The 26,305-nt window shown below is 39.7% G+C and overlaps 2 protein-coding genes across 2 annotated transcripts in view; one reads left to right on the top strand and one right to left on the bottom strand.

The window, feature by feature from the left end:
• Window positions 1–4,405, top strand: part of COPB2 (COPI coat complex subunit beta 2) — a 28,781-nt gene extending 24,376 nt beyond the window's left edge. The window contains exons 17-22 of the mRNA XM_055321039.1: window positions 903–1,117; window positions 2,538–2,630; window positions 2,724–2,904; window positions 3,070–3,138; window positions 3,283–3,354; window positions 3,599–4,405. Coding sequence (XP_055177014.1) covers window positions 903–1,117; window positions 2,538–2,630; window positions 2,724–2,904; window positions 3,070–3,138; window positions 3,283–3,354; window positions 3,599–3,694 — 726 coding nt within the window. The 3' untranslated portion in view covers window positions 3,695–4,405. The remainder of the gene's footprint in view (window positions 1–902; window positions 1,118–2,537; window positions 2,631–2,723; window positions 2,905–3,069; window positions 3,139–3,282; window positions 3,355–3,598) is intronic.
• A 51-nt stretch (window positions 4,406–4,456) lies between these two features.
• On the bottom strand, window positions 4,457–26,005 carry MRPS22 (mitochondrial ribosomal protein S22). Its single transcript, XM_055321040.1, has 8 exons — window positions 24,915–26,005; window positions 13,927–14,090; window positions 12,671–12,835; window positions 10,480–10,623; window positions 10,095–10,178; window positions 8,694–8,839; window positions 5,501–5,609; window positions 4,457–4,591 (listed from the first exon to the last, which is right to left on the bottom strand). The coding sequence occupies exons 1-8, from the start codon at window positions 25,165–25,167 to the stop codon at window positions 4,496–4,498; spliced, it is 1,161 nt and encodes a 386-aa protein (XP_055177015.1). The 5' UTR covers window positions 25,168–26,005; the 3' UTR covers window positions 4,457–4,495.
• Window positions 26,006–26,305: the final 300 nt, after the last annotated feature.

Here is a 26,305-nt window from a genome sequence, read left to right as displayed (position 1 = left end):
TGTAAGTTCTCTTGTTAAATTTTTCTGAAATGCAAATTAGTAAATCTCTTTGGATGACTGCCTCTATTTGTTCACTTAAAAAATGCATTTGTTAGTCTTTACATGAATGAATTTTATTGGATATCTATTTTTAGCATTGTGAATTTAAGAAAAAGTGTTTTCAATAGCTTATAGGAGATCTGTTTTGTAAAAGAAGACGTAAGATATTAGATATTGTAGCCTGGGAACTTAGAGTACAGACAGACAAAGCAGTAATTTGTCATTATCCCAAACTAGTGAGAAAGTTGTTGGTTTTAAAGATTTTAATATTTTGACACAATTTAATGATTTTAATGAACTGCTATGTATTAAGGGCCCCCAATTGTGGTTTAAGTCTAGCATTTATTGGTAAATTCATTTCAGATGTGCTAAATAAATTTCAGCTACATTGAGATCATCCAAATGTGTAGCATTTTGATTTTTTGACAAGCTACAAATAACAGATAACATCATTGTTAAATATTTAAGAATATAAAAAACAATGCTCTACACTTTCCAGAAATGGTACTAAATCATTAAAATAACTGCAATCTAATTACCTTAAAACTCCAATTAGATAATATTACTTTTAGTTTTACTGTGTAATTACAAAATTATAATGGGTTGATGATTATTCATGCATCATTAAAATTGATTCGTTTGAATTCATTTTGTATATGCGAATAACTGCCATTTTCTCATTATACATTTTGTCATTCCATTCTTACTTTGATTGATAGAACCAGCTTAATAAGCACAGCTCAGTATATGTATGAAATATCTCCCATTGGCAGCCCAGTAATAGGTTAACAGAAGACTGTTATGTTGAAAATTCAAATGTTTATTTCCATAGATGTTTTAATTTGGAAACTCTTTTTTTACAGTCAGAACAAAAGTGGAAACAACTTGCCGAACTTGCCATTAGTAAATGTCAGTTTGGCCTTGCCCAAGAGTGCCTGCACCATGCACAGGATTATGGAGGCCTGTTGCTCTTGGCCACTGCCTCTGGAAATGCTAGTATGGTGAACAAACTAGCAGAGGGTGCAGAGAGAGATGGCAAGAATAACGTGGCATTCATGAGCTACTTTTTACAGGGCAAGTAAGTGTTAATCCAAGGTCTGAGAGAGGTGGGCATAGTAATTTAAAGCACTGGTTTCTGCAATGACTATGAGGGTGGTTTACAGAGGAAGAATGAACCCTGGAGAGAGAACGGACAGGCACCTGGCCTAGCCCTGGCTAGTAGGGGTAGTCCGAGGAAGGACAGTGCTACTGTGGTGGTGTTCACCTTCAGCAAGGGATGCTCTTGACACATTTGGTCGAAATAAGCAAAATGTGCTGTTTAAGGAGGCTTGGACTGAGAGAAATGTTAAAACACCTTTCTCAAAAGCCTGGCCTCTCCCTGGCTGAGCCATTTTATTTTACCACAGCAGGAAGCTATTGTGCTGTTCCTGTAGTACCCAAATGGCCAATAGTTTTACCCAAATTGGGTAATTCTGACCTGTCCATGGCAAGAATAAAGGGGATTGAGGATGTCAGGTACTTCTAGAATTGAGTCCAGTTGTAAAGCATAAAAATACCATATACTTCTCAAAGTCTAGCAGTTAGTGCAAACTAAATCATCTCAACATTAGTTGACCATATTATGAAATAAAACACAAAAATATTCAGTAACCTTGCCCTGCATAGTGACTTTTTAAATAAACCTCACACTTTATTATCAAAGCTTAGTGTATCCCAATGTTTTTATAATATATTCATAAATTTGTGTACCTGTAGGAATAGGTCCATAATTCAAAAACCAAAAACTGTCCTGAAAACAGTTTCCTATAATTTATTTGATGGCAAAACCTTAACTCCGAAGTATATTATTTTATGCTTTTATGCTACTTGTTCTTGTTATCACATTTAGTATTCATGTGTTATTGCAGAATATTGTTGGACTTTCATTTGATGTCGAGGATATTAGGTAATATATATGTAATGTATTACATTTCTAAAAGCCAAAACCCCTTTTTTCCCCCCAAAACCTATGGATTCTACACATTGTCTACTTTACCAAACTTCGAAAAAAATTGAAATTAAAAAAATAGACACTAGGACATTTTCCTGCTAGAGACCACTGGATTGTCCAGCACAGCCCACATGGGAGACACTGCCCTCAATGTTCCCACTTGTGAAACCAAGTTTCTGCTCCTGTAGCTCCTGAAAGCCTTTGAAAATGTGCTTGTCTAAGCTGCCTTAGCTGGCCTTGAAAAGCCCCCTTAGATTCTTCTTAGGAGTTGTTAATTGTTAAAACTGGTTGCCGAGAGAGCGAAAATGATCACAAACCTGTCCTACCCTTCACGCTCTTGGAGTCCATTGATTATGTAAACACACTGATGATGACAAGTAAATGACTCAGTGACAGAAATGAGGTGTGAGGTATATGTGTGGAAGTTGGGGAGAGAATGCTGACCTTGCAACACTACATCTACATTTGTCTCTTCTTGGTAATAGTGCCTCTCCTTTTTCATCTTTAGGCTAGATGCCTGCCTGGAACTCTTGATTAGAACAGGTCGACTGCCAGAAGCCGCTTTCCTAGCCCGGACTTACTTACCCAGTCAGGTTTCAAGGTACGGACTTTTAATTTTAGGAACAAATGTTTCAGATAAAAACTAGAGCACACTTACTCAAGTCTCCCTTTGGTTCCTTGATCTCTACAATAGGGTGGTGAAACTCTGGAGAGAAAATCTTTCAAAAGTCAATCAGAAAGCAGCAGAATCCCTTGCAGATCCAACAGAATATGAAAACCTTTTTCCTGGATTAAAAGAAGCCTTTGTTGTAGAAGAATGGGTGAAGGAAACACATGCTGATCTTTGGCCAGCCAAGCAATACCCACTTGTCACGGTGAGTCGCCAGGGAGCAGACCTCATTCAGTGTGACTAGAGTGTAGAAGTGTGTTCCTACTTTACATACTTTATTGTTGGATTGAGAGCTGATAATTGAGATTTGGATCAAATTCATAAATGAATTATGACTTCAGAATATTTCATTATTACTTTATTCTGATAGCCAAATGAAGAAAGAAATGTTATGGAAGAGGCAAAAGGCTTTCAGCCCTCAAGATCTGCAGCTCAACAGGTCAGAATACTGCCTGAGATAATCTGGTTAAGATTTGTTCAAGTGTCATCTCCCATTTCCTAATCCTGAATAGCCTTCCACTGGGGGAAAATTACCTGAATAAATTCTCCATTTTTATATATGTATCTCCACTTGGCCTTTCAGGAACTTGATGGGAAACCTGCTTCTCCTACTCCAGTAATTGTCACCTCCCACACAGCCAACAAAGAAGAAAAGGTACAGACATCATACCTAGACTTTGCATGGGAACCCCAGGTGCACTCCTTTCTCCCCATGAAACGGCTGCAGGATGGACAGGCCTCTGCATTTCAAGTGACGTAATCACTTTCAGAGCAGGGGCTCTGAAATGAGAGAATGTCCCTTTTGACTATTGCTTTGGTTCTCTTTGGATCATGAATCAGAGGTAGCTTCAAAAGCTTATCAGAGATAACAAAGTGCTATATAACTCTTTTCTTTGCAGAATTTACCTGAACTGGAAATAGATCTGGATAATTTGGAATTAGAAGATATTGACACAACAGACATCAACCTGGATGAAGATATTTCGGATGATTGAGTGTAATGTTTCTTGAGAACCCCACTACACAGATCATTATAATGGACAGGTATCGATCGCCACCCTGACCACAGTGCTTTAGACTCTTGAGAACCTCCTTAGATTTTATATGGAAAGGCTGTTTGTGGCCCACTGGGAGCACACTGCTCTTCTCATCTTAGGAGTCATTTATGTGCAGCATCTAAATCATTGTTTCCTTATTAAGTAAACCAAATGTGGGCTTTGATTTTTTTTTTCATACTGTCATTAGACTGTATCTCATAAAATCTTTTGAATTAACAAAAATACTTGAAGTTTCCTTTCTAAATAATGAAAATAAGCTCCTCATTTTAGAAGGCTGAACCAAACTACACCTCACCTAGGGATCAGCCCACATTCTCTTAACCCTTTTGCTTGACCATGTTCCCACCAAGTTGGTATACTTGGGTTTTTATGCCTCAACCCTAATTTTGTCTTATAGTTAATTATCTGTTTCTCAAACCCAGCTCCTCTGACCTCTTTAAGCTGGGCTCTGTTTAGTGATATAGAGAGATAGAAGTGCTTTTTTGTTGTTTACACTGCACCTGATTAGAGAAATTCTAACCAGACACTCAAATATACTTCTCAATTATCATCCCCTCATAACCTAGGAAAATGAGTAGAGTATCAAAGATTTCTTTGTATTTCAGTAGAGGCACTGTTAAAATAAAAACATCAGGAAACTCCCTTCAATACTTTTGACAGTCTTAAAATATTCAGTTCAACATTAACAGAGAAAGTGAGTTACAATTTAGTAAAATGAAATTTATTTTAAAAATGTTTTCAGGAAGCTGCAGAATGGCTAATGACTGTTTCTTGATAAGCCTGTAGTGTTAATTCTATATATGCTGCTTTCTGTGCTTCTGTTTTTGCAAAGACCTGTTTAAAAAAAAAAAACTTTTAAGCAACATACACTAAAGTTTCCCATTTCTGCATTAGCAAAGGTCCAGTTTAAAAAGTCTTCCAAGGTTCACAATTGTTTTTCTGACTATGAAACAATAAGCCTACTACTACATGGACCAAACAAGCTATAGTAATTCTAAACACCAGAAGAATCCTGATAATGGCTGCCATCTCCCTTACCTTGTTTCCAGAAAAAAATTAAAACCTGACATTGTACTTCTTGCCAGATCATCAAGATAAATTTAGAGGATGAAAGTTAGCAAACTAATTTTTCACTTTAAAGAATATTTTCCCCCAAATATCAGAGAAAACCAGAATTAGTACCACAGTTTTTCTCTGCTCCTCCTAGGGGGTGGGCTCATCACTGGTCATTTGTATCCTTAGAAATGTTTTTGCAGTATGCATAAAATAAGATTGGGAGAGAAGCCAGACCCACAAAACTATGTCTGTTCTGAGCATTAGGTGAAAATTATATAATGACAGAGAAATATATGTAATAAGCCCATGGTTCTGCGAGGTATGCAGTTCAAGATGATAATGCAACCAAGGCTTAGTAATATATAAGCACCACCTTCTCCCATTCTGGACAGGAATGTGATCAGGAACATGGGCTGCCTTGTACTCCACCCTGCCCTCTGGTGACCTGATCACAAGGGAGCTGCTGCTCTACTATCTGAATTGCTTGGACTCCAGCTGCAGCTCCCACACCCCCATCCCATCTGTTTCTATTATCAGATGAAGAAATATGGGGCTCTAGTTACTATTTTAAGATCACAATTTTCTGTATGTGTCAATCTGTTTAGTTACCATTAAATATGACCCACTTCAGAATCTTCCCAACTCCATTATCACCACAAACAGCCAGTGTGGGAAAAATCCCTTTACCTTAATTAAATGTAATCCCTCAGCAGCCTGCTCCTTGGCCTCCTGAGCAGACTGGCCATCTGGATGGAGGATGTGATATAGCTGGACCAAGCTGGTGGCATCATCGACTCTAGAGTGAAAGGGTTTACTGCTATCAGTGGGTTTTCTTCGTTTGCTTCACAGTCCTATAAATGTGTGCCAACTTTAAGTTACACTTAGACTTTCCTCAGGCCAGAAATTTTTTAGGCCTTTAGTTTGATATTTTCAAACTTATTTTCAAAGGCATTTTCAGTAAACTGGCCAGTTTAAGCTTCATATGTACTCTAAGGTAGGCAGGGCAGGAATCTGTACAGGCAGTGCCCAATTTATGAACCTGAATATAGTCTAAATGTGACTATTTTCTTTTGGAAATGGAGCATCATTTCTCATAGAAACAGCATTCTTAATGGTAGATGGGTGGGTGCCAGGCCAACCCACCTCACCAGCAAATAATGTAATCTAACTCTGAGGGCAGGAATATCACCTTCATCCCACATAAGCTGGTGTGCAGGGGATGCTCAAAGCCACTAGCCTTCAAGTTCATTAGCATTGACCTCTCCTAACAAATTTTCATTAAGACTCCAAATTAATGAATAAATGCCTGTATGAGACGCCTGAGAATCCAAGGAAAGACTCCCAGGCCCCAGTCTATTCATAGGAACCCATTGGTTAAAAATGAGTGTCCTAGTGAAGCAAATCTAAAATTTTGCTTCCTGCATCAGAAGGAATGTCAGGTTCTGCTTCAGCAATCTAGAATTCAGTTCTTCTGGCTTGTACTTATCTTTCTAGAAACTCTAAACAATTTTAATTAGCATAAGAATCTCCTTCACTTCCCCAAACCAATCACTATCTTCTCACATAGTCAACACTTGCCTGCCATCTGCCATCTCAAAGCTGAGGGGTAAATAACCTTTCTAAAATGCTTGTGCTTTTGAGGTTGTGCTACGTATACTGAGTTACTGGCTTCCAGTTGGGGTTGGAGCGGTGAAGATATCCTAATTCAGTGTTCCCCCAGCCATCTCACTAATTTTCCCATTATACCTGCCCTGGGGGATAAAGAGTGGCCTGACAGTGTGGAAAGAGGTAAATAATTTCTCAAGCCATGGTGACCTGAGAGAAATCCTCTAGGCTTATCCCAAGGTCTGTCCACTCTCAAGGCCATCTTCTGGGAGAACTGAGAAACCAGCGCTGTTCATATAGTAAAATGTTTCAGGTAAAAAAAACTGAAACATATTCATTACAAATGCACTGTGCTTGTTATAATCTAACAGAGTCTAATAAACATGGCAGCAAAATTCCCCAAATGATAACATTCTCTTTGGAGCTTTGGAGCGTAGGCCTGTGGTCCTGTAAAGAGCTTAACTGGGCTTCTATATTTAGATTCCTCTTTAGGGCTTCATTACATTCATGCTAAAGTATAATGCCTGCATCTTATTGAACAAGTTAGCTTAACACCCAGCCTGTATTTGAAAATAAGAGCAAATCAATTTACATGTTCAAAAAAAATTTTAAAGACTCTCAAAACCAACCAACTCTCAATTATTTTCAGACTTGAGTCTGAAATAAACTGCAGAATCCCCGTTCTGCCTTGGGTTCCATTCAGGAGGACATGCACCCTCTACTGTCTAGTCTGGGGTTTGCAGCATGCTGTCCTGGGCAGAAATCCCACAGGAATGGTTAAGTACTCAAAACTCCCTCCCGGTATACAAATAAACTGCTTCAGATGTAAAAGCTCATATGTGGTAATGAGTATTACTATAATAGCCTATATTAGTACACTTTAATAAAGAACTTTAATGTTCAATTACACATTTCTTACTCTAATTATTTACAAAAATATTACATGTCTTTATAATAAAATCATTTCAGAATGATTTGATCCAAAAAACTTCATAAGAAAATTCATTCACGGGATCCCTGGGTGGCGCAGCGGTTTAGCGCCTGCCTTTGGCCCAGGGCACGATCCTGGAGACCTGGGATCGAGTCCCACATCGGGCTCCCGGTGCATGGAGCCTGCTTCTCCCTCTGCCTGTGTCTCTGCCTCTCTCTCTCTCTCTCTCTCTGTGACTATCATAAATAAATAAAATTTTTTTTTTTTAAAAAAAAAGCTCTTTAAAAAAAAATTCATTCACAGATGTCACTGCCGACTCACTTGAAAGTAGATCCCTTTTGAGTATCCTCATGAGTGCCAACCAGCCCCCTATTTATGTGGGATTAAGGTGTATTTCTGCCCACTGAATTGGATTATACTACACTTGCTGAAGTGGGCTGGCCTGAAGACATCTACCATTAAGAATGCTGCTTCTATGAGAAATGGTGCTGTTTCCAAATATGGGCTGTATTTCTTAGATAATACCTGTGGAACCTTCTATTTCCAAATGCCTTAGGACCTTTATGTGAATGGCTTTGATTAGATGACATGGAGGATAAGCTGAGTCACAGCCCCCTATAGTCTGAAGGCAGCCATAATCACTAAACCCTCTTGTAGTTCAGACTTCTGAGTCAGTCAAGGACTTTCCATAGAAAGTGGACTTCCTTAGAGCTGTGGTTTCTTTTCCTTGTCATTTTGGCATTTCTAACCCAACTGATACTCAAAAACAATTTTCTTTTCAGTTTCATCACAAGCTGTAAAATACACTATTGTTTCAGCTAGAAACCCGGGAGCACACCAGTTAAAATACAGTAGACGTTCCATGATTCATGCGACTTTGGAAAAAAAAAATTGTAATTCTGTCAGTGCCTTAAAAATCTTGCAAAGGCAAGGAGTATCAAAAACTGTAGTGTTTTCATAAATAATGACTTTTACTGAAAAGCTCCAGTTCCACTGGGGAAACAAGCACCTGCCAGGGCTTATGTCTTACATTGCCCATTTAATCCCCTTTGAGCGTCTGGAAAGTTTACTGATACCAAGGAACACCAACCAGTGAGGCCAAGGTAAGTCAGTGTTCAAGATATATAATACAGAGCCACAGCCACTTACTCTTAAAGAATCTAGCCCTGTTTAACACAGAAGCAAAGGCTGAGAAAACTGGGTTACGCTGGAAGAACAAACACATAAATAAGTGAAGGGTATTTATCACTGGACAATACACTGTCATCACTGGGAGAAAATAGCTTAAATACAGATTTCCTGTAATAGTAAGAATTTCTTTTACTTACTTAAGATCATACTTACAGATCTCTCTGAATCTGATCAATCAGTAAACCATCAATCTTTTTCTTATTTACAAAATACCAAGCCATTCCACCAAAGTGTCTTGTTGAACGTAAAAGGTCATACTTCCCATGTTTATCTATGTCTTCGTAGGTCTGATGATGAATCTACCCACATAAAATGCAATTTTTTTCATAAACATGAAAATAAAAAGTGAGCATTACTGGATACACAATTATTTGACTAAGTGTTGTCCCAGAAAGTATCACTAAACCACGTCTACATATACCTGCTTCTACTCTCTTTAACCAACAGGTATGGTTTAGATCAACCCTCCACTGTAGAAGTCTGTGCAGCCTGGAACAAGTCTGCTGCACATTTACAGCCAAAACAATTACTTTTCAGCAGCCAAGCACTATTTATGCAGCACCTATTACATATATGTAGACCACTAGAAATAATGGACCACCATTATCTTGGTCATTAGAGGATTTTAAAAAATCGATATTTTTTTCACTCCTCCCTTTTCTCCCTATCCCATCAACTACCCGTTCCACCTTATTAACTAATGTTCCTTCAGTTCTTCTAGATTGATCTTGCGAACTGAGGACTAAGATAAGGGCATTCCTGTGTTCAAAAGGTTTCAAAGGCCTGCTGACTGAAGTCCAGATTCTTGAGCCTCGCATCTGAAGTCACCTGTCACATGGCCCCATTTACTTTTCTAGCTTAACCCTGAACACCTCCCATACATTTATAGTGCATGTAAAAGCAAACCAGACAACTGGCCATTTGCAAGCACACTTTGTTTCCTCTCCCTGCCTGAAACACCTCTTCTCGACCCAACTTCACAATGTTCCTTGCCCTTCTAGAACCCTGTTCAAGATCCATATGAAACCTTCACTGAGAGCACTTTCTAATCTTCTCTTAGCACCTAACATCTTAAACCTAAGGTGATAGTTATCTGCATACTTATCTAGCACCCTTCTCACAATCATTTCTGGACTGTAAGCTTTGATAGTACATCCTATGCTAGTTCATGTCATCACCTATGCTATCCACAATACTATCTTATATAGAGATAGCACTACATGATTACTTATTAAATTGAATTGTAAAACAGATTTTGGCAAATTTTAGTAAATGACTGTTCCTGTATGATAAAATGAAGAGAAGCAGCTCTGCTATAAAGTTTGGATCCTTAATGCTACCACCTACTAGCTGTGCAACTTGCACCACGCTACATAACTCTCCAAGCTTAAATTCTCCCATCTTTAATTCAAGGGCTGTTGTGAGGATAAAATATCTGGTATACATCAGGTAATCAATAGATGTTCAGTTATGATAGATGTTCTTCCCTTCTGCAAAAATCCTACTCATAACCATACTTAAGCCCACACTTTAGAAACTATGAAATATACTCACTTTGATATATTCAGCAGAATCTGGCTCAAACTGGGCAACACAGAGATTGAGGACATCAACATGTCGGTCCTGGCTGTACATGTTCTAAAACCACGAAGCATAGTTGGAATTAGATGAGAAAAATCAACACCTGCCCTGATGCCATGACAGATGTGCCCATCCACTTCTGTGCCCAGTAAGAGGCAGGCAGAAATCATACAGGCTTCATAATTGTTGTCACACCAAATTCAAATCCCAGCTAAGCCAATTGCAAGATAACAATAGAGGAGTCATTATTAGAAACATGTATCTGTGTTTACCAAGCAGAATGCCCTGCAGCACCAGAGCCAACTTGTTCCACAAAGAAACCATCACTACTGACTCTATGAAACTAAAGTCACCTTACCCTAAGATTTTCTTCCTTGAAAATTACTGGTGTTAAAACTCTACGGCCTTCTTTTGGAAAATAAATTTGTATCATCCTGTCCCGTTCTTCCCAAGAAGCTTTGCGTAGTGTGCCACTTGGTTCTCTGACAACAATAAAACGCTCCTGAAATAGAACACAATTGAGGGTAAGTTTGTGGAGACTTATTTCTAGTTCCAATATTCCACTAAGCACCATTATAATTTGCAATCAAAATATAAAATGCATCTGGGAGATAGAAAATGCAATCATATATGATAATTTTAAACCTCAAAGACTTGGCAAGATTTGATACTTCTTTCACTAATCACTGCCGTGCCTCTGACAATCAGAAATCTAAAATGAAAGTATTTACTAACTGCCAACTATGGTCCTAAAGTGGGTTTAATACATAAAATGGTTCAAGGGAAAAAAGCTGGTCAGATTCATCTAAATCCATTTCAGAGGAAAGAAGTGCTATGAGATCTTTTAAAATGCTTCACTTTCCCATCCCATCCTAAAGTCTCACTGAAACAGACTTTACTACTTTGTGATCTACTTCTAAAGTGTCCCTGGGATAAAAGGAAAAAACCCAAGAATGTGGAGTCTTAATTCCACACCTCTATAATTCCTCGAATTGACATGAGACATAAATGTGTAAGAGACAGACTAGTCCACCTGCCTCTGGTCTCTTCACTCTTCCAACTACCAAGTCCTAGGCTATGAGATCACTTCCCTCAGAATTCTACCCACTGTTTGTGCCAGTTGACTAGCAATTTATCATGTCTAAGATTTTTTAAATTTTACTTATTTGACAGTGTGTGCAAACACAGGCAAGAAAGTGGCAGAGGGAGAGGGAGAAGCAGCTCTCTGCCGAGGAGGGAGCCTGATGCAGGGCTCGATCATGGGATCCTGGGATCATGACCTGAGCTGAAGTCAGACGCTCAACCAGCTGAGCCACCCAGGTGCCCCCACGTGCAAGATTCTTGACACTGCTCAGATACTGTCAGAGAGCTGATAAGGGGCAGGAACTGCACATTACAATTCACTGCCATACCCAGTGATTACACAGAATTTTGCACATAGCAGGTAACTGATACACATCTGATTAATGTTTAAATTAACCAAATGGTACTTTCAAGTTTTCGGGTGTAAGAGTCTCTGAATGTGTTCTCAGGATAATATAATTAAAACTATCATCAAGTACTACAAATATAACAGATGTCTAAATAACAATTATTCCTCAAAAGGAGTATGGTAATTTGAATTCTAAGTCCTTTCTCCATTTCAGGTTATAAAATGTTCCCATAAACAGCCTTCAAAGCACCCCAAAGCAAAAATTTTAATTAAAATGAAACTCTGTGATCTCTGTTCATCATGTCAGGTGTACAGGTGGCTGATACACAGATATACAGACGTGGACATCGCTCAAATCATGTCTTCTAACCATGATCATAGATGACAAAAAGACTAATGTGGGGTGGCCCTTCTCCCAACCACAGCATTACGCACTATTCTGCATTTTGTGGGCTACCTTGTAAATTGCTTGTTTCACCCTCAGTTGAAAAAATTCAATACAAAAGTGATCTATTTTATAAGTGCCGGAGTGTTCTTTTGGAACTGGCCATCAAGGGAAGAGGATCTAGAGAATAAAATCCAAAACAGAAGCAGCAGTGGTGTCTGAAAATTAAGGAAAACCTGTCATTCTTGCTGCAAATTCTAAAAAGTGAAAATCCTTTGGGAAGTCTGGGTATCAAGAATTTACAGGAAAGAAACCACTTTCTCAAAATGTTTCAGCTAAGGGGGTTAGCCTAACTTGGGTAGAAAGAATCCCCTTCTCCCATTGCCTTGAAGATTTCTGCCTATTTGTGGTCTGCCTATTTGTGGTCTGGAAATTTCTGTCTGTAAACCCCAAGTTCTGTCTTAGCACACCTGTCTCTGTCTCTGCAGTCAGTCTGGAATAAAGTGGGTCCATAATCTGTAAGGAAATGGTAACATGCTGATGTAGGGCTGGTCTGCATTTCTCTTCTTCCTTATGCTGGGCTGGATCTTCCAGAAGGGTCTCACCCAGTCACAGGAATTCTGGTTTGGAAGATTCAGAGATACCGGGTCACAATGATGTTGACCCTCATCCCTCGGGCCCATCTCCACATATTTCAAATAAAGATCATTTTGCAATTAGACATGTACTCACCCGGTGTGGTATGCTATATGATATATCAGTAAATACGTATTTGGCTGTTTCTGTTCCTTCCAATATCTTATCTTCAGCTAACACATCATTTATTGGCACTCGTTCTTCCAGAACTGGTGGCATTTTTAATCGTACTTTAGCTGCCTCAATTGCTTTTCTTGTAGCCTAAAAAAATAAAATATTTCTTAAGGAGAGCCACAGGGTTACAAACCAGAAGGATCTTTTGACAAAAGCAGACACATACGCTGATTTAAAAAATGCCAAGAACTACAGAGAGAAGAAGCTGTAGCCACTAAGTGAAAAGGCTCCCGGGCCCTGGCCTTTGCAAACTCTGTGGTGTGGCAGAAGAGTACCACCTGCAGGTTCAACCATTCTCAACGTAGCAAAGGAATACTCTGAGACAGACTGAGGGCCACAAAAGCTGCCTGAAATAGAATAAAGGATTTCATTTATTGTGCATGTACTATGCACCATATATTGTTCAAATACTCTGAATGTATCCGCCTCATTTAATGCCTACAACTACCTTCTGAGCTAGGTGACACTTCATGGAAGAGAAAACTGAGGCATACACATGTTAAGTAAACTGCTACAAAGTTGCAGCACTGGGATTTGAGCCCTGGCAACCCAACTCCTGAGCCCATGCTCTTAACCACTGACCACACTGCTCCATGCCATACTGTTAGCAGTGATTACCTCTGAGAAGTGAAAATGGGACTTCTACTCTTCTTGGGATGTACTATTAGATATCTGAATGTTTTGCTATGACTGTAACTTACTTTTGAATTAGAAAAAGGAGAAATAATGCTTCATAGATTCATACATCAAAGCATTTTCCATAAACCACTCATACCCATGACTCCAGGAGGACCCTGGTACCTAGAGTAGGATGTGGTTCAGCAATATCTCATAATCCCACCAAAGCATTCAGCCTCAAAGAAGCTCACAGAAGAGGCTTCTTAGGAAGGAAGGTGAGCCAGGCAGGACAAAGGAAGGATGCTCAGCCAGGTTTGGGAGAAAAGGAGGCTCTATGTGGAAACATAGGCCTGACCCACATCCTCCAATCTGCCTATTTTCGGCCATGCTCCCTGCTTCTCTCTGCCTGCCTGCTCCCATTTCTTTTCTCAATCTGTGCCTGGAAGTTCCATCATGAGTGCTGATGCAAGAGCAGCTATCGCTCTGGAGGGACCTCTGGAAATCTTGTGTATTAACCCTTTCAAGAAAGGCATTCTACCAATATTTCTACATTTACATACCTCCTCCAACTGTGCCTGGGTCATTAGCTTATAGGTTGGTGGCTTCAGTTCTTGTACAGCTGGCTTAAAAACCTTCTGCAAATTCAAGCCTGTCATCTTGATGAGTAGGTTTTGGACTTCCTCATCCATAAATGTAGGTTTCTTGATCTCTGAACTACCAGATTCTGTTAACATGGATTTTAGTAAATAAGAAGATGATAAAAATGATAAGCCAATAAGATCTCTGAACAGAAAAGCTAACAGAAATGATTAACAAAATGTCTACCTCAATATGTATAATGTTAATACTTATAAAATCCATTCATTCATTCCTTGATGAAATTTACTGCGCATTTACAAAAATAGTAATGGGAATACTACCAAAAAAGGCACTCAAAATCTAGTGGAGAAAGCAACACAAAAAAGTAATTAAGGGGTGTCAGGTGGCTCAGGTGGTTATGCGTCCACTCTTGGTTTCAATTCAGGTTGTGATCTCAGAGTCATGAGACCAAGCTCCACATTGGGCTCAGCACTCAGCACAGAGGCAGCTTGAGACTCTCCTCTCCTTCTGCCCCTCTTGCTTTGGGGGTTTCTCTCTCTCTCGAAAATAAAATTTTTTAAAGTAATTAATGTGGGGCACCTGGAGTCAGTAGAGCATGGGGCTCTTGATCTTGAGGTGGTAAGTTTGAGCCCCATGTTGGATGTGGAGATTACTTAAAAACAAAATCTTAAAAATAAATTAATAAGGGGTGCCCAGGTGGCTCAGTCAGTAAGTGTACACTCTTGGTTTCAGCTTGGGTGATGATCTCATGGGTTGTGGGATCGAGCCCCACGTTGGGCTGTAATCTTGGCAGGGAATCTGCTTGAGGACTGTTTCCCTCTCAAATACATAAATCAATCTTTAAAATAAAAAAAGTAATATAATAATGTTAATAATATTTACAGAGTTGTCTCCTAGATGCTAGGCATTACATACATTTTCAGGAAATGTTTTCAGGAGTATTTACAACTCACAAAATAAGATAAATAAGGATATTGAAGCCTGCCTAAAGACAACTAGCTGTTAAGTCACAGAGTCAGGATTTAAACCAAAGTTTGTTTCTAGAAACTAGAACAACTGTAGTCTATCTTGGTGCTCCCCAGTGCAAGTGCTACATACATATTCTCAGAGAAGAGAAGACCATGGCAGGTCAAAGGTCTTCTCCAGGGGCCTGAACAGGACAGAGAAAAAAAGGGAAGGAAATTCCAGATTAAGGGGCTGCAACTAGGAAACACAGGCTTGGATCACTGGACGTGAGACTGAAAAGGCCATGCGGTGTCACAGAAGAGCCATGGCAGGAGAGGAGACCCGGATATCACTGCTGCCTTACAGTTTACCCATCCCTTTATCTAACTTCCTCTATTTCCATCAGGAAAAAAAATGGGGGAAAAATACCATTCCTTCCCAGCCACTTCTTCCTCTGCTAGTCCTATAAATGTTGATGGCCCTAAAAATTCTGAACTATACTCTTCTCCTTTCTTACATTCTTGCTGTATGATATCCTCGCAACCTATAACTTTAATTACTTCTATATGCTGGGGACCCTAAAATCTGAATCTTCTTCCAGTCAAGATCATCTTCAATCCACCTACCCCGTGGACATCTCATGTGTACTTCAGTATTTCTTCTGTCTCAAATCTGCTTTTCCTATTTTTCCCTATTTTAGTAGCATCCAACAGGTCATGTGGGCCAGAAACCTTACAGACATTCCTGACTTTTCCTTTACCCTCCACATCTAGCCAACAGCAGTAGTAATAGTAACAGCAATGATAACTAACATTAGCAATGATATCTAATATAGTAGATATCTACTATATGCCACAACTTACTGAGCTAAATAACTTACATATTAAGCACATCAAATCCTCACAACCACCCTGGAAATACTACAGTTATCCCCATTTTATAAAAAAACAGAAAACACTAATACAGAACATACTGCCTATTATACCTCATAAATCTCTCTTTAATCTTCTATTTCCCACTGCCATTACTCTGATCGAGGCTATCCTCATCTCTTGGCTTAACCTCCTAACCAGTCTCCCTGGTCCATGGAACAACCAGAATAATCTCTTAAAAATGTAGCCAAAACAATAGAAACGGTTAACAAAACTAAGAGCTGGTTCTTTGAAAAGATAACAAAATTGACAAACTTTTAGCTAGGCTAAGCAAGAAAAGAGAGAGGACCCAAATCAAGAAAATTATAAATGAAAAAGGAAACAATACAACTCACGATATAGAAATACAAAGGATCCTAAGAAGCTAATGTGAATAATTATATAGCAACAAACTGGACAGCCTAGAAGAAACAGGAAAATTCTTCAAAACATGCAACCTATCAAGGCTGAGGAAGAAACAAAAAATCTGAACACACCTATTACTACTAAGGAGTTGCAATTAGCAATAGTAAATCTCCCAACAAAGAAAAGCCCAGCAGCAGATGACTTTACAGGTTAATTCTACCAAACATTTGAAGAAGAATCAAAGCCAATCCTTTTTAAACTCCTCCAAAAAACTGAACAGGAGGGAACATCCCCGAACTCATTTTACTAGACTAGCATTATCTTGATACAAAAGCCAGATTCTACAGCCATACCACTTTGAATGCACCCAATCTAGTCTAATACTAAAGCTAAAAAAGGACACTATCAGAAACTATAGGCCAATAACCCTGATAACTATAGATGTAAAAGTTCTTAACAAAATACTTGTAAACCAAATTCAGCAGCACATTGAAAAGATCATTCACCATGATCAAGTGGAATTTATCCCTGGGATTCAAGGATAGTTTGACATATACAAGTCAATGTGATACATCACAATGAACAGAATGACAGAAAAATCATATATCATTTCAATAGATGCAGAAGAAGCATTTGACAAAGTTCTCCGTCAGTTCATGATAAAAGCTCTTAACAAATCAGGTACAGAAGAAACATACCTCAACATAATATATACCAAACCCACAGACTAAAAGCCTTTCCTCTAAGTTTGGGAATAAGACAAGGATGTCTCCTATTGAAATAATGCTGCAAGTCCTAGCCAATCAATTAGGCAAGAAAAAGAAATAAAAGATATCAGAATTTGGGAAGGAATAAGTAAAACTGTCTCCAATTAGTTGCAAACAATTGGATTTTATATGCAGAAAATGCTAAAAACTCCACCAAAAAACTCCCAGATCTAATCAACAAATTCAGTAAAGTTGCAGGATATAAAATAAACATTTAAAAATTGGTAGCATTTCTATAGTAGTAAGTTCTGTGACAAAGAAAGCAAGCAATCTCACTGACAGTTGCCTCAAAAACAATAAAATACTAAGGAATAAATTTAGCCAAGGAGGTAAAAGATCTCTATATACTAAAAACTAAAAGACACTGATGAAAATCAAAGAAGAGGAATGCAGGAAGGATGGTGGAGTGCGAGGATCCTGAGCTTACCTCATCCCATGGCACACTGAGGTAATAATTACATGCGTGGCAATTATGAAAATAAACAGAACACTGGCGAAACGGATCTTCCACAGCTAATTATAGAATGAAGACCATAGTCAGGAACCAAACCCCTGGTTCAACAAAACAAAGAAAAGAACAGAGGAGCAAGATCAGACCTCAAGATGTAACTCCCCCAGCCCTGGGAGACCCATACTGGAAAAAGGAGTTCCTATAAGGTCTGGCTTTGAAAATCAGTGGGGCTGATTTTAAACTCTGGGAGAGCCAGAAGTTAAAAAATTGAAACAATAACTCACCTCAGACAGAGCAAAAAAAAAAAAAAAGCTGCAGTCTGAAAAGTGCCTGGGGCATAGGTGAAAGAGACTTCCTGCCTAACCTAAGGACCTATGCCAGAAAGACAGGAACCTGCAGGAACTTCCAGGAACAAAACTGATGGTGGGCACCATTCTTCTTGCCCTCCCCAAGACTACACAGCCAGACACTTTTGGGAACCAGTTCTAACAAACTCTCCATCTACCCTGCTAACACTGGGTGCCTTGCTGTGGTGTTGCCCTGTGGACCTGTCCACCCAACCCACCTACATTGACAGGCACCCTGCCAAAGAAACTCCTGTCATGGAGAGAGTAGGGGAGATAATACCACACACCAGCATGTGCTCGATTCCTGCAGCTAGGCCTCTTACCTGCCTACACAGGGAGCAAATCCCGCCCTCTTCACTGGGCCCACAGCTGTCACAGCAGCTAACTGCAGACAGCCAGACCACTTACCAGCAAGTCCACAGCAGCAGCAGCCAGACCTCTCAACAGTAAAGATAGCAAATGTTGTCCAGTGTACTTGCAGTTAACAAAGCAGGATACTGAGCCAGCTGAGCTCAGGTCCAGTCCCGACCACCAGTACAGCATGCCCACAACAATCAATATGAAGGTGCATACAGCTCACACAGCTGGTCTCGTGACAAGAGGGGATTGTGGTACAGGACACCACAGGACTTTTGAAAAGTCTTGAAAGAATGAAACAAAATCACAGAAAAAGATCTAAACAAAATAGAGATAGAATATCCCTAATAAAAAGGTCAAAGTAACATTTATAAAGATACTCAACTGGACTTGAGAAAAGAACAGATGAATTCATAACTTTGACAAAGACAGAAAATATAATAAAATAGCCAGTCAGAGCTCAAGAATACAAAACTGGGAGGTCAAATATGCTAGAGGGAATCAACAGCAGATTACAAAATGCAGAAGAATGGATCAATGAGCTGGAATACAGCGTAATGGAAAGCAGCCAAGCTGAACAACAGGAAAAAAAAAAAGTGAGAATAGGGATCCCAGAAGAAAAAGTGAGAGACAAGGGGGCAGAAAACTTATGAAGAAATAATAGCTAAAATTCAGGAAACACAAAAATCCCAAAAAGGTCCATGCTCTGACACATAATAATTTAAAGTATTTAAAATTCAGAATTTAAGATAAAGAGAAAATATTACAAGCAGCAAGAGAAAAGCAAGCAATTACACACAAGGGAAACCATGTAACCCTGTCACCTAATTTTTCAGCAAAAACTGAAGGCGAGAAAGGAATGGCAGAACATATTCAACGTGCTGAAAGGAAAAAACTTACAACCAAGAATACTCTCCCCTGCAAGATTATCCACCATTCAGAATTGGAGAGACAGAGATACCTGGACAAACAAAAATTAAAGGAGTTCATTACCACTAAACCATCCTTTAAAAAAAATGTTAAAGGAAATTCTTTAATCAGGGAGAAAAAACTACAAGTCAGAAAATTATGAAAGGAAAAAATTTCACTAGTAAGAGCAAACATATAGTAAAAGTAGTAGGTTAATCACTTTATAAAGTCAGTATGGATGTTAAAACACAAAAGCAGTATAATCAATTATACCTACTAAAATTAGGAAAAAATAGGGGATATACGAAATAAAAAGATGTATAATATGACATCATATATATTAAAAGATAGAGAAAGTAAGTAGTAACTTAGTACTTTTATAATGTATTCAAACTTAAGCAGCCATCAACTTAAAAGGGACTGCCATACACCCATGATGTTATATATGAAACCCATGGTAACCACAAATCAAAAACCTATAGTACACAAAAGATAAAAAGAAAACCAAACATGACACTAAAGAAAGCCACCAAACAAGTGAAGAGAGCCAAAGAACAAAGGAACAGAGAACTACAAAGACCACCAGAAAACAACTAATGAAATAGCAATAAGTACAATACCTATCAATAATTACTTTAAATGTAAACGGAATAAATGCTCCAAACAAGAGACATAAGGTGGCAGAATAGATTTAAAAAACCACAAACACCCAAGACCTATCTATGTGTTGCCTACAAGAGACTCATGGCAGAACTAAAGACACACAGCCACTGAAAGTGAAATGATGGGAAAAGATATTCCATGTAAATGGAAGGGGGGAAGAAAGCCAGAGTAGCAATACATGTATCAGACAAAACAGATTTGAAAACTAAGACTGCAGGGGTGCCTGGGTGATTCAGTCAGTTGAGCATCCAACTCTTGGTTTTGGCTCAGATTGTGATTTTGCAGTCATGGGATCAAGCCCCATATCTGGCTCCATACTCAGCAGGGAGTCTGCTTCAGATTCTCTCTCCCTCTCCTTCTGCCCCATGTACTACATGCAAATGTGTGCAGAGGCTTTCTCAAATAAGTAAGCAAGTAAGTAAGTAAGTAAGTAAATAAATAAATAAATAAAATCAATCTTAAAAAAAATAAACTGTAGCAAGAAATAAAGAATGGTATTACATGATAAAGGTATTCAATCCAACAAGATGATAGAACAATTGTAAATATCTATGTACCCAACAATGAGGCACCTAAATACATACAGCAAATATTATCAGACATAAGGGGAGAAACTGACAGCAATAAAAAAATAACAGGGCACTTTAACACCCCTCCTTACTCAAAGGATGGACCATCCAGGCAGAAAATCAATAATAAGGAAACAATGTCTTTGAATGACACATTAGATCAGATGAACTTAGTAGATATATACAGAACATCCCATCCAAAAACAAAAGAATACATACTATTTTCAAGTGTTCATGAAGAATCTCCTGGATAGATCACATGTTAGACCACAAGTCTCAATAAATTTAAGAAGACTGAATCATGTCATATATCTTTCCCAACCATAACAGTACAAAACTAGAAATCAATTACAAGGAAAAAGAAAGAAAAAACACAAACACATGGAGGCTAAACAACATGCTACTAAACAATCAATGGGCCAACAAAGAAATCAAAAAGGAAATAAAAAAAATATTATGAGAACAAATGAAAATGGTAACACAACAGCCCCAAGTCTTTGGAGCACAGCAAAAAGCAGTTCTACGAGGGAAATTTATAGCAATACAAGCCTACCAAAGAATCAAGAAAAACCTCAAATAAACAACCTAATCTTACATCTGAAGGAACTAGAAAAAGAACAACGCCGGACATCAGACAGAATAAAATAATAAAGTTTAGAGCAGAAATACATGAGACAATTTTAAAAAATGGAAAAGGTCATTGAAACCAAGACCTGGTTAGCTGATAAGATAAACAAAATTGATAAACCTATAGCCTGACTCATCAAGAAAAAGAGTACTCAAAATCAGAGATAAAAGAGGAGAGGTAACAACCAATATCACAGAAATACAAAGGATTATATGAGACTACTATAAAAAATTATATGACAACCTAGAAGAAATGGATAAACTCCCAGAAATATACAACGTTACGAAACTGAAGCAGGAAGAAACAGAAAATCTAAATAAACTCTTTATGACTAATAAGGTTAAGTCAGGAATTAAAAAAATTCCCAAAAACACAAGTCAAGACTAGATGGATTCACAGGCTAAAACCCACCAAACATGTAAAGAGTTAATACGTATTCTCCTCAAACTATTCTAAAAAGATAGAAGCAAGCTTCCAAATACATTCTATGAGGCCAGTATTACCCTGATACCAAAACCAGAAAGACACTTTAAAAAAGCAAGCAAGCAAGCAAGCAAGCAAACACAGGCCAGTATCCCTGATGAATCCACATTCAATTAATCTAAGATAGAGGAGGCAAGAATATACGACAGAGAAAAAAACAGTCTCTTCAATAAATGGTGCTGGAAAAACTGGACACCTACATGCAAAAGAATAAAGGGGGACCACTTTCTTACACTATACACAGAAATTCAAAATGGATTGAAGACCTAAAATATGAGATACAAAACCGTAAAACTCAGAGCAAAAAAAAAAAACTGGCAGTAACTTCTCTGACATCAGCCATGGCAACATTTGTCTAGATATATCTTCTCAGGAAAGGGAAACAAAAGCAAACATAAATTATTGGAACTACATCAGAAAAAAAATTTTGCACAGCAAACAAAACCATCAACAAATGAAAAGGCAACCTACTAAATGGGAGAAGATATCTGCAAATGATGTATCAGATTAAGGATTAATATCCAAAATATATAAAGAACTTAATACAACTCAACACCAAAAAAAACCCCAAACGGTCTGATTAAAAATGGGCTAAAGACCTAAACAGACATTTTTCCAAAGACATACAGATGGCAACAGACAACAGACACAAGAGAAGATGCTCAATATCACTAATCATCAGGGAAATGCAAATCAAAACCACAGAATGGCAAAAAGACAAACCAGTGTTGGCAAGGACATGGAGGAAAAGAAACTCTAGTGCACTGCTGGTGGGAATGTAAATTGGTGCAGTCACTGTGAAAACCAGTATGGAGGTTCCTCAAAAAATGAAAAGCAGAAATATCATATAACTCAGTAATTCTACTCTACTGGGCATTTACCCTCTCCAAAACAAAAATACTGATTTGAGAAGATATATGCACCCCTATGTTCACTGCAGCATAATTTACAATAAGCAAGATATGAAAGCAACCCAAGTGTCCACTGATAGATGAATGAATAAAGAGGATGTGGTATGTGTATACTCTCTCTCTCTCTCTCTCTCTCTCTCACATACACACACACACAAACACACAATGGAATATTACTCAGCCAAAAAAAAAAAAAAAAAGAACGAGAGCTTGCCATTTGCAATAACATGGTTGGACCTAGAGAGTACAATACTAATTAAAATAAGTCAGAGAAAGACAAACGCTGTATATTTTCAACATATGTGGAATCTAAAAATCAAAACAAATGAATAGGGGCACCTGAATGGCTCAGTTGATTAAGCAACTGCCTTCAGCTCAGGTCCTGGGATCAAGCCCCACATCAGGGAATATACTCAAAGGAACTATAATAGCACTGTATGGTGACAGATGGTAGCTGAACTTGTGAGGACAGCATAAGGCACAGACTTATTGAATTACTATGCTATACACCTGAAATGTAACATTGTGTCAATTATACTTCAATTAAAAAAAAAGAGAGAAAGATCTTGCAATATGTGACAATGTGGATGGACCATGGGGGCATTAAGTAAAATAAACCAAGAGAAAGACAAATATTGTATGATCTCAACTATATGTGGAATCTTAAAACAAACAAACAAGAACTCATAGAAAAAGAGATCAGACTTGTGGTCTTCTAGTTACCAGAGAATAGGGTATGAGGGGGAACTGGATGAAGGTGGTCAAAAGGTACAAACTTCCAGTTAAAAGAAGAACTAGGATGTAATATATTACATGATGGAAACAGTTAACACTGCTGAATGATATCTATGAAAGTTGTTAAGAAAGTAAATCCTAAGGGTTCTCATCACAGGAAAATTTTTTTTCTTTGTATCTACATGAGAGGAAAGATGTAAACTAAACTTATAGTGGTAATAATTTCATGATATATGAAGTCAAGTCATTGTGTTGCACACTGTGAACTTATACAGTACTGTATGTTAAATATGTCTCAGTAAAACTGAAAATTAAAAAAATGTAATCAAGATTCATGTTTAAAACTCACCAATGAAAAAATAAATAAATAAATAAATAAATAAATAAATAAATAAATAAATAAATAAATAAAATAAAACAAAACTCACCAATGACTTCCAACTTCATTTAGAAAAAAAACTAAGGTAGTCTGCTTACTTCACGTGCTCCCCACTAAACAAGGTGCTCCTCCAAAGGCCAGACGTGGTCTTGAACTCACCTCTGGAACCCAGCGCTTCACAGACAGTATGTGCTCAGCACTGCTCTTTCCTCAATCTCACCATTTCCCCAGCTTGAATTATCACTTTTATTTAATTTTTAGATTTTATTTATTTATTCACGAGAGACACAGAGAGAAAGAGAGAAAGAGAGAGAGAGAGAGAGAGAGAGAGAGAGAGAGGCAGAGACAGGCGTTGGGAGAAGCACGCTCCATGAAGGGAGCCCGATGTGGGACTCGATCCTGGGACTCCAGGGTCATGCCCTGAGCCGAAGACAGATGCTTAACCGCTGAGCCACCCAGGCGTTCCACTTTTACTTTAAAATAGGAAAAATTAGATTTTTTTAGACTTAAATCTAAAATTAGATTTTTAAAAAAGATTTTATTCATTCATTCATAAGAGACAGAGAGGCAGAGACACGGGCAGAGGGAGAAGCAGGCCCCATGCAGGGAGCGCGACGTGGGACTCGGTCCCGGGTCTCCAGGATCACGCCCTGGGCCGAAGGCATGAGCCACCCGGGCGTCCCAGAGTTACCACTCTGACCCGACGCTTCTCACTTTAGATACAACCGTGTTTTGGGTCATACTGTGTACCTACATCTGACTGTGTGACCTACACTCAAATTTCAAAAGTACCTCAAATTTAATATGTGCAAACACAGACGTTTAATTCTGCCTCCTTTCCGATCTCACCTCACCCACTCCCTTTGCATCCCTCACCCCTTCATTCCTCCCGCCAAAAAAAAAAAAAAAAGAAATCTTACAATTAACGTTCTCTGTCTTGGTATAAATGGGAATACTTCCCGCTCAAACGTTCAAGCCAGAGCCCTGAGACGTAAGGCTGACGTCTCCTTTTAGACTCGGAGCCAAGCCATACCCAAGCCTTACCAATCAGGGAATCCCACCTCAAACACGGGTTTCCAGACCCCCTGTGTTCAGTCTCACGTCAGCACTTTGGCCTAGGCTGTCCCCGCTGCTTGAAACGCTTCCCCGGCACGGCTGGCCAGGTCTCAGCTCCGGTCCTAAGGTCCAGGGACCCTTCCCGGTCCTTCCGACCAAGTCTGCGCGCCGCTCTGGGTCACGCTGCACTGCCCCTGCCCCGCGGCGCCAGCGGTTCCCTCAAGGGCAGACTCGCTGGGTTGGCCACGCCCCCTACACGCAGCGCGGCGCCCGCACACCTCCGAGCTCGGGCCCTGCTGGCGACCACAGACCCCGCCCCTTCAAGGTGCAGGAGCCGGCCGGGCCTGCGCGCGCAGCTAGAAGAGCGGCGCACGGCGGGGAGGGGCCCGCGGCCGCGGGCTGTCGCCAGCCGGAAGCGAGCGCTAGGACTCCCCGGACCACGCGCCCGCGGACATCTGGCCGGTCACTCACCCGCCTCGGAAGCAAGCCGACGGCATGGCAGCCCCACCCCGCAGGGCCCGGGCGGCGGCTGGAGCAGGGCGCCGAGCTGGGGCCGAATTCGGGCCCGGAAACAGCCCCGCTCCGAGTTCCGAGAACCTGTCAGGAGGCTCCACAGCGTCACAGACGTCCTGAGGGCCGCCATGACTATCCGGAGGTGGCGGGGAGGGGCACCTGCGCCGGAAGCCGCTGGAAGCAACCGGGCCTCGCGAGGTTCGCGTGGCATTCTGGGAAATGTAGTCTGGTTGAGGGAGGCGGGAGGCAAAACTGAGCAACTTTACGATTTCTTGTAAACCTCTCCTGCACCTGTGGAAAAGATTAGTGTCCTCTGTCTTGTTGATTTTCACCATTCTCACTGGTGTGAGGCGGTATCTCATTGTGGTTTTTTTTCTTTTTTCATTGTGGTTTTGATTTGTATTTCCCTGATGGCCAGTGATGCGGAGCATTTTCTCATGTGCTTGTTGGCCATGTGTATGCACAAGGCAGGGAACAACAAATGTTGGCGAGGATGTGGAGAAAGGGGACCCTCTAGCACTGTTGGTGGGACTGTGAACTGGTGCAGCCACTCTGGGAAACTGTGTGGAGGTTCCTCAAAGAGTTAAAATAGACCTGCCCTACGACCCAGCAATTGCACTGCTGGGGATTTACCCCAAAGATACAGATGCAGTGAAAGATCGAGACACCTGCACCCCGATGTTTCTAGCAGCCATGTCCACAATAGCCAGATTGTGGAAGGAGCCTCGGTGTCCATCAAAAGACGAATGGATAAAGAAGATGTGGTTTATGTATACAGTGGAATATTCCTCAGCCATTAGAAACGACAAATACCCACCATTTGCTTCGATGTGGATGGAACTGGAGGGTATTATGCTGAGTGAAGTAAGTCAATCGGAGAAGGACAAACATTATATGGTCTCATTCATTTGGGGAATATAAAAATTAGTGACAGGGAATGAAGGGAAAGGAGAGAAAATGAGTGAAAATATCAGTGAGGAGGACAAAACATGAGAGACACCTAACTCTGGGAAATAAACAAGGGGTAGTGGAAAGGGAGGTGGATTGGGGGTGGGGGTGACTGGGTGATGCGCACTGAGGGGGGCAATTGGCGGGATGAGCACTGGGTGTTATGCTAAATGTTGGCAAATTGAACTCCAATTAAAAAAAAAAAGATTCGTGTCCTCTGTATGTACAGAAAAGGTAAAACCTACACCATCTCCCTCTTTTTCCTGGACCTTTCCTTCGTTTCCATGGCTCTAAAAAATTTCCATTTCCTGCCCAAACCTTTTTTCCCAGCCTCAGGTTTAAACCCAACTGCCTATTTGACTTATCCATTCAAACTTATCAGTCCTTCCTGCACGCCAGAT

Source organism: Nyctereutes procyonoides, unplaced genomic scaffold (assembly GCF_905146905.1).
Source record: "Nyctereutes procyonoides isolate TBG_1078 unplaced genomic scaffold, NYPRO_anot_genome, whole genome shotgun sequence".
Lineage (NCBI taxonomy): Eukaryota > Metazoa > Chordata > Mammalia > Carnivora > Canidae > Nyctereutes > Nyctereutes procyonoides.
This window is presented reverse-complemented; position numbering and strand designations above follow the sequence as displayed.

Excerpts from the sequence above, each read along its gene's own strand:
- MRPS22 (XM_055321040.1), bottom strand. The coding sequence starts at position 25,167 with ATGCCACGCGAACCTCGCGAGGCCCGGTTGCTTCCAGCGGCTTCCGGC. Across the intron at positions 12,836-13,926 it reads CCCAGGCACAGTTGGAGGAG|GCTACAAGAAAAGCAATTGA; the intron begins GTATGTAAATGT and ends TTATTTTTTTAG. Across the intron at positions 5,610-8,693 it reads GATCAGATTCAGAGAGATCT|AGTCGATGATGCCACCAGCT; the intron begins GTAAGTATGATC and ends CTTTCACTCTAG.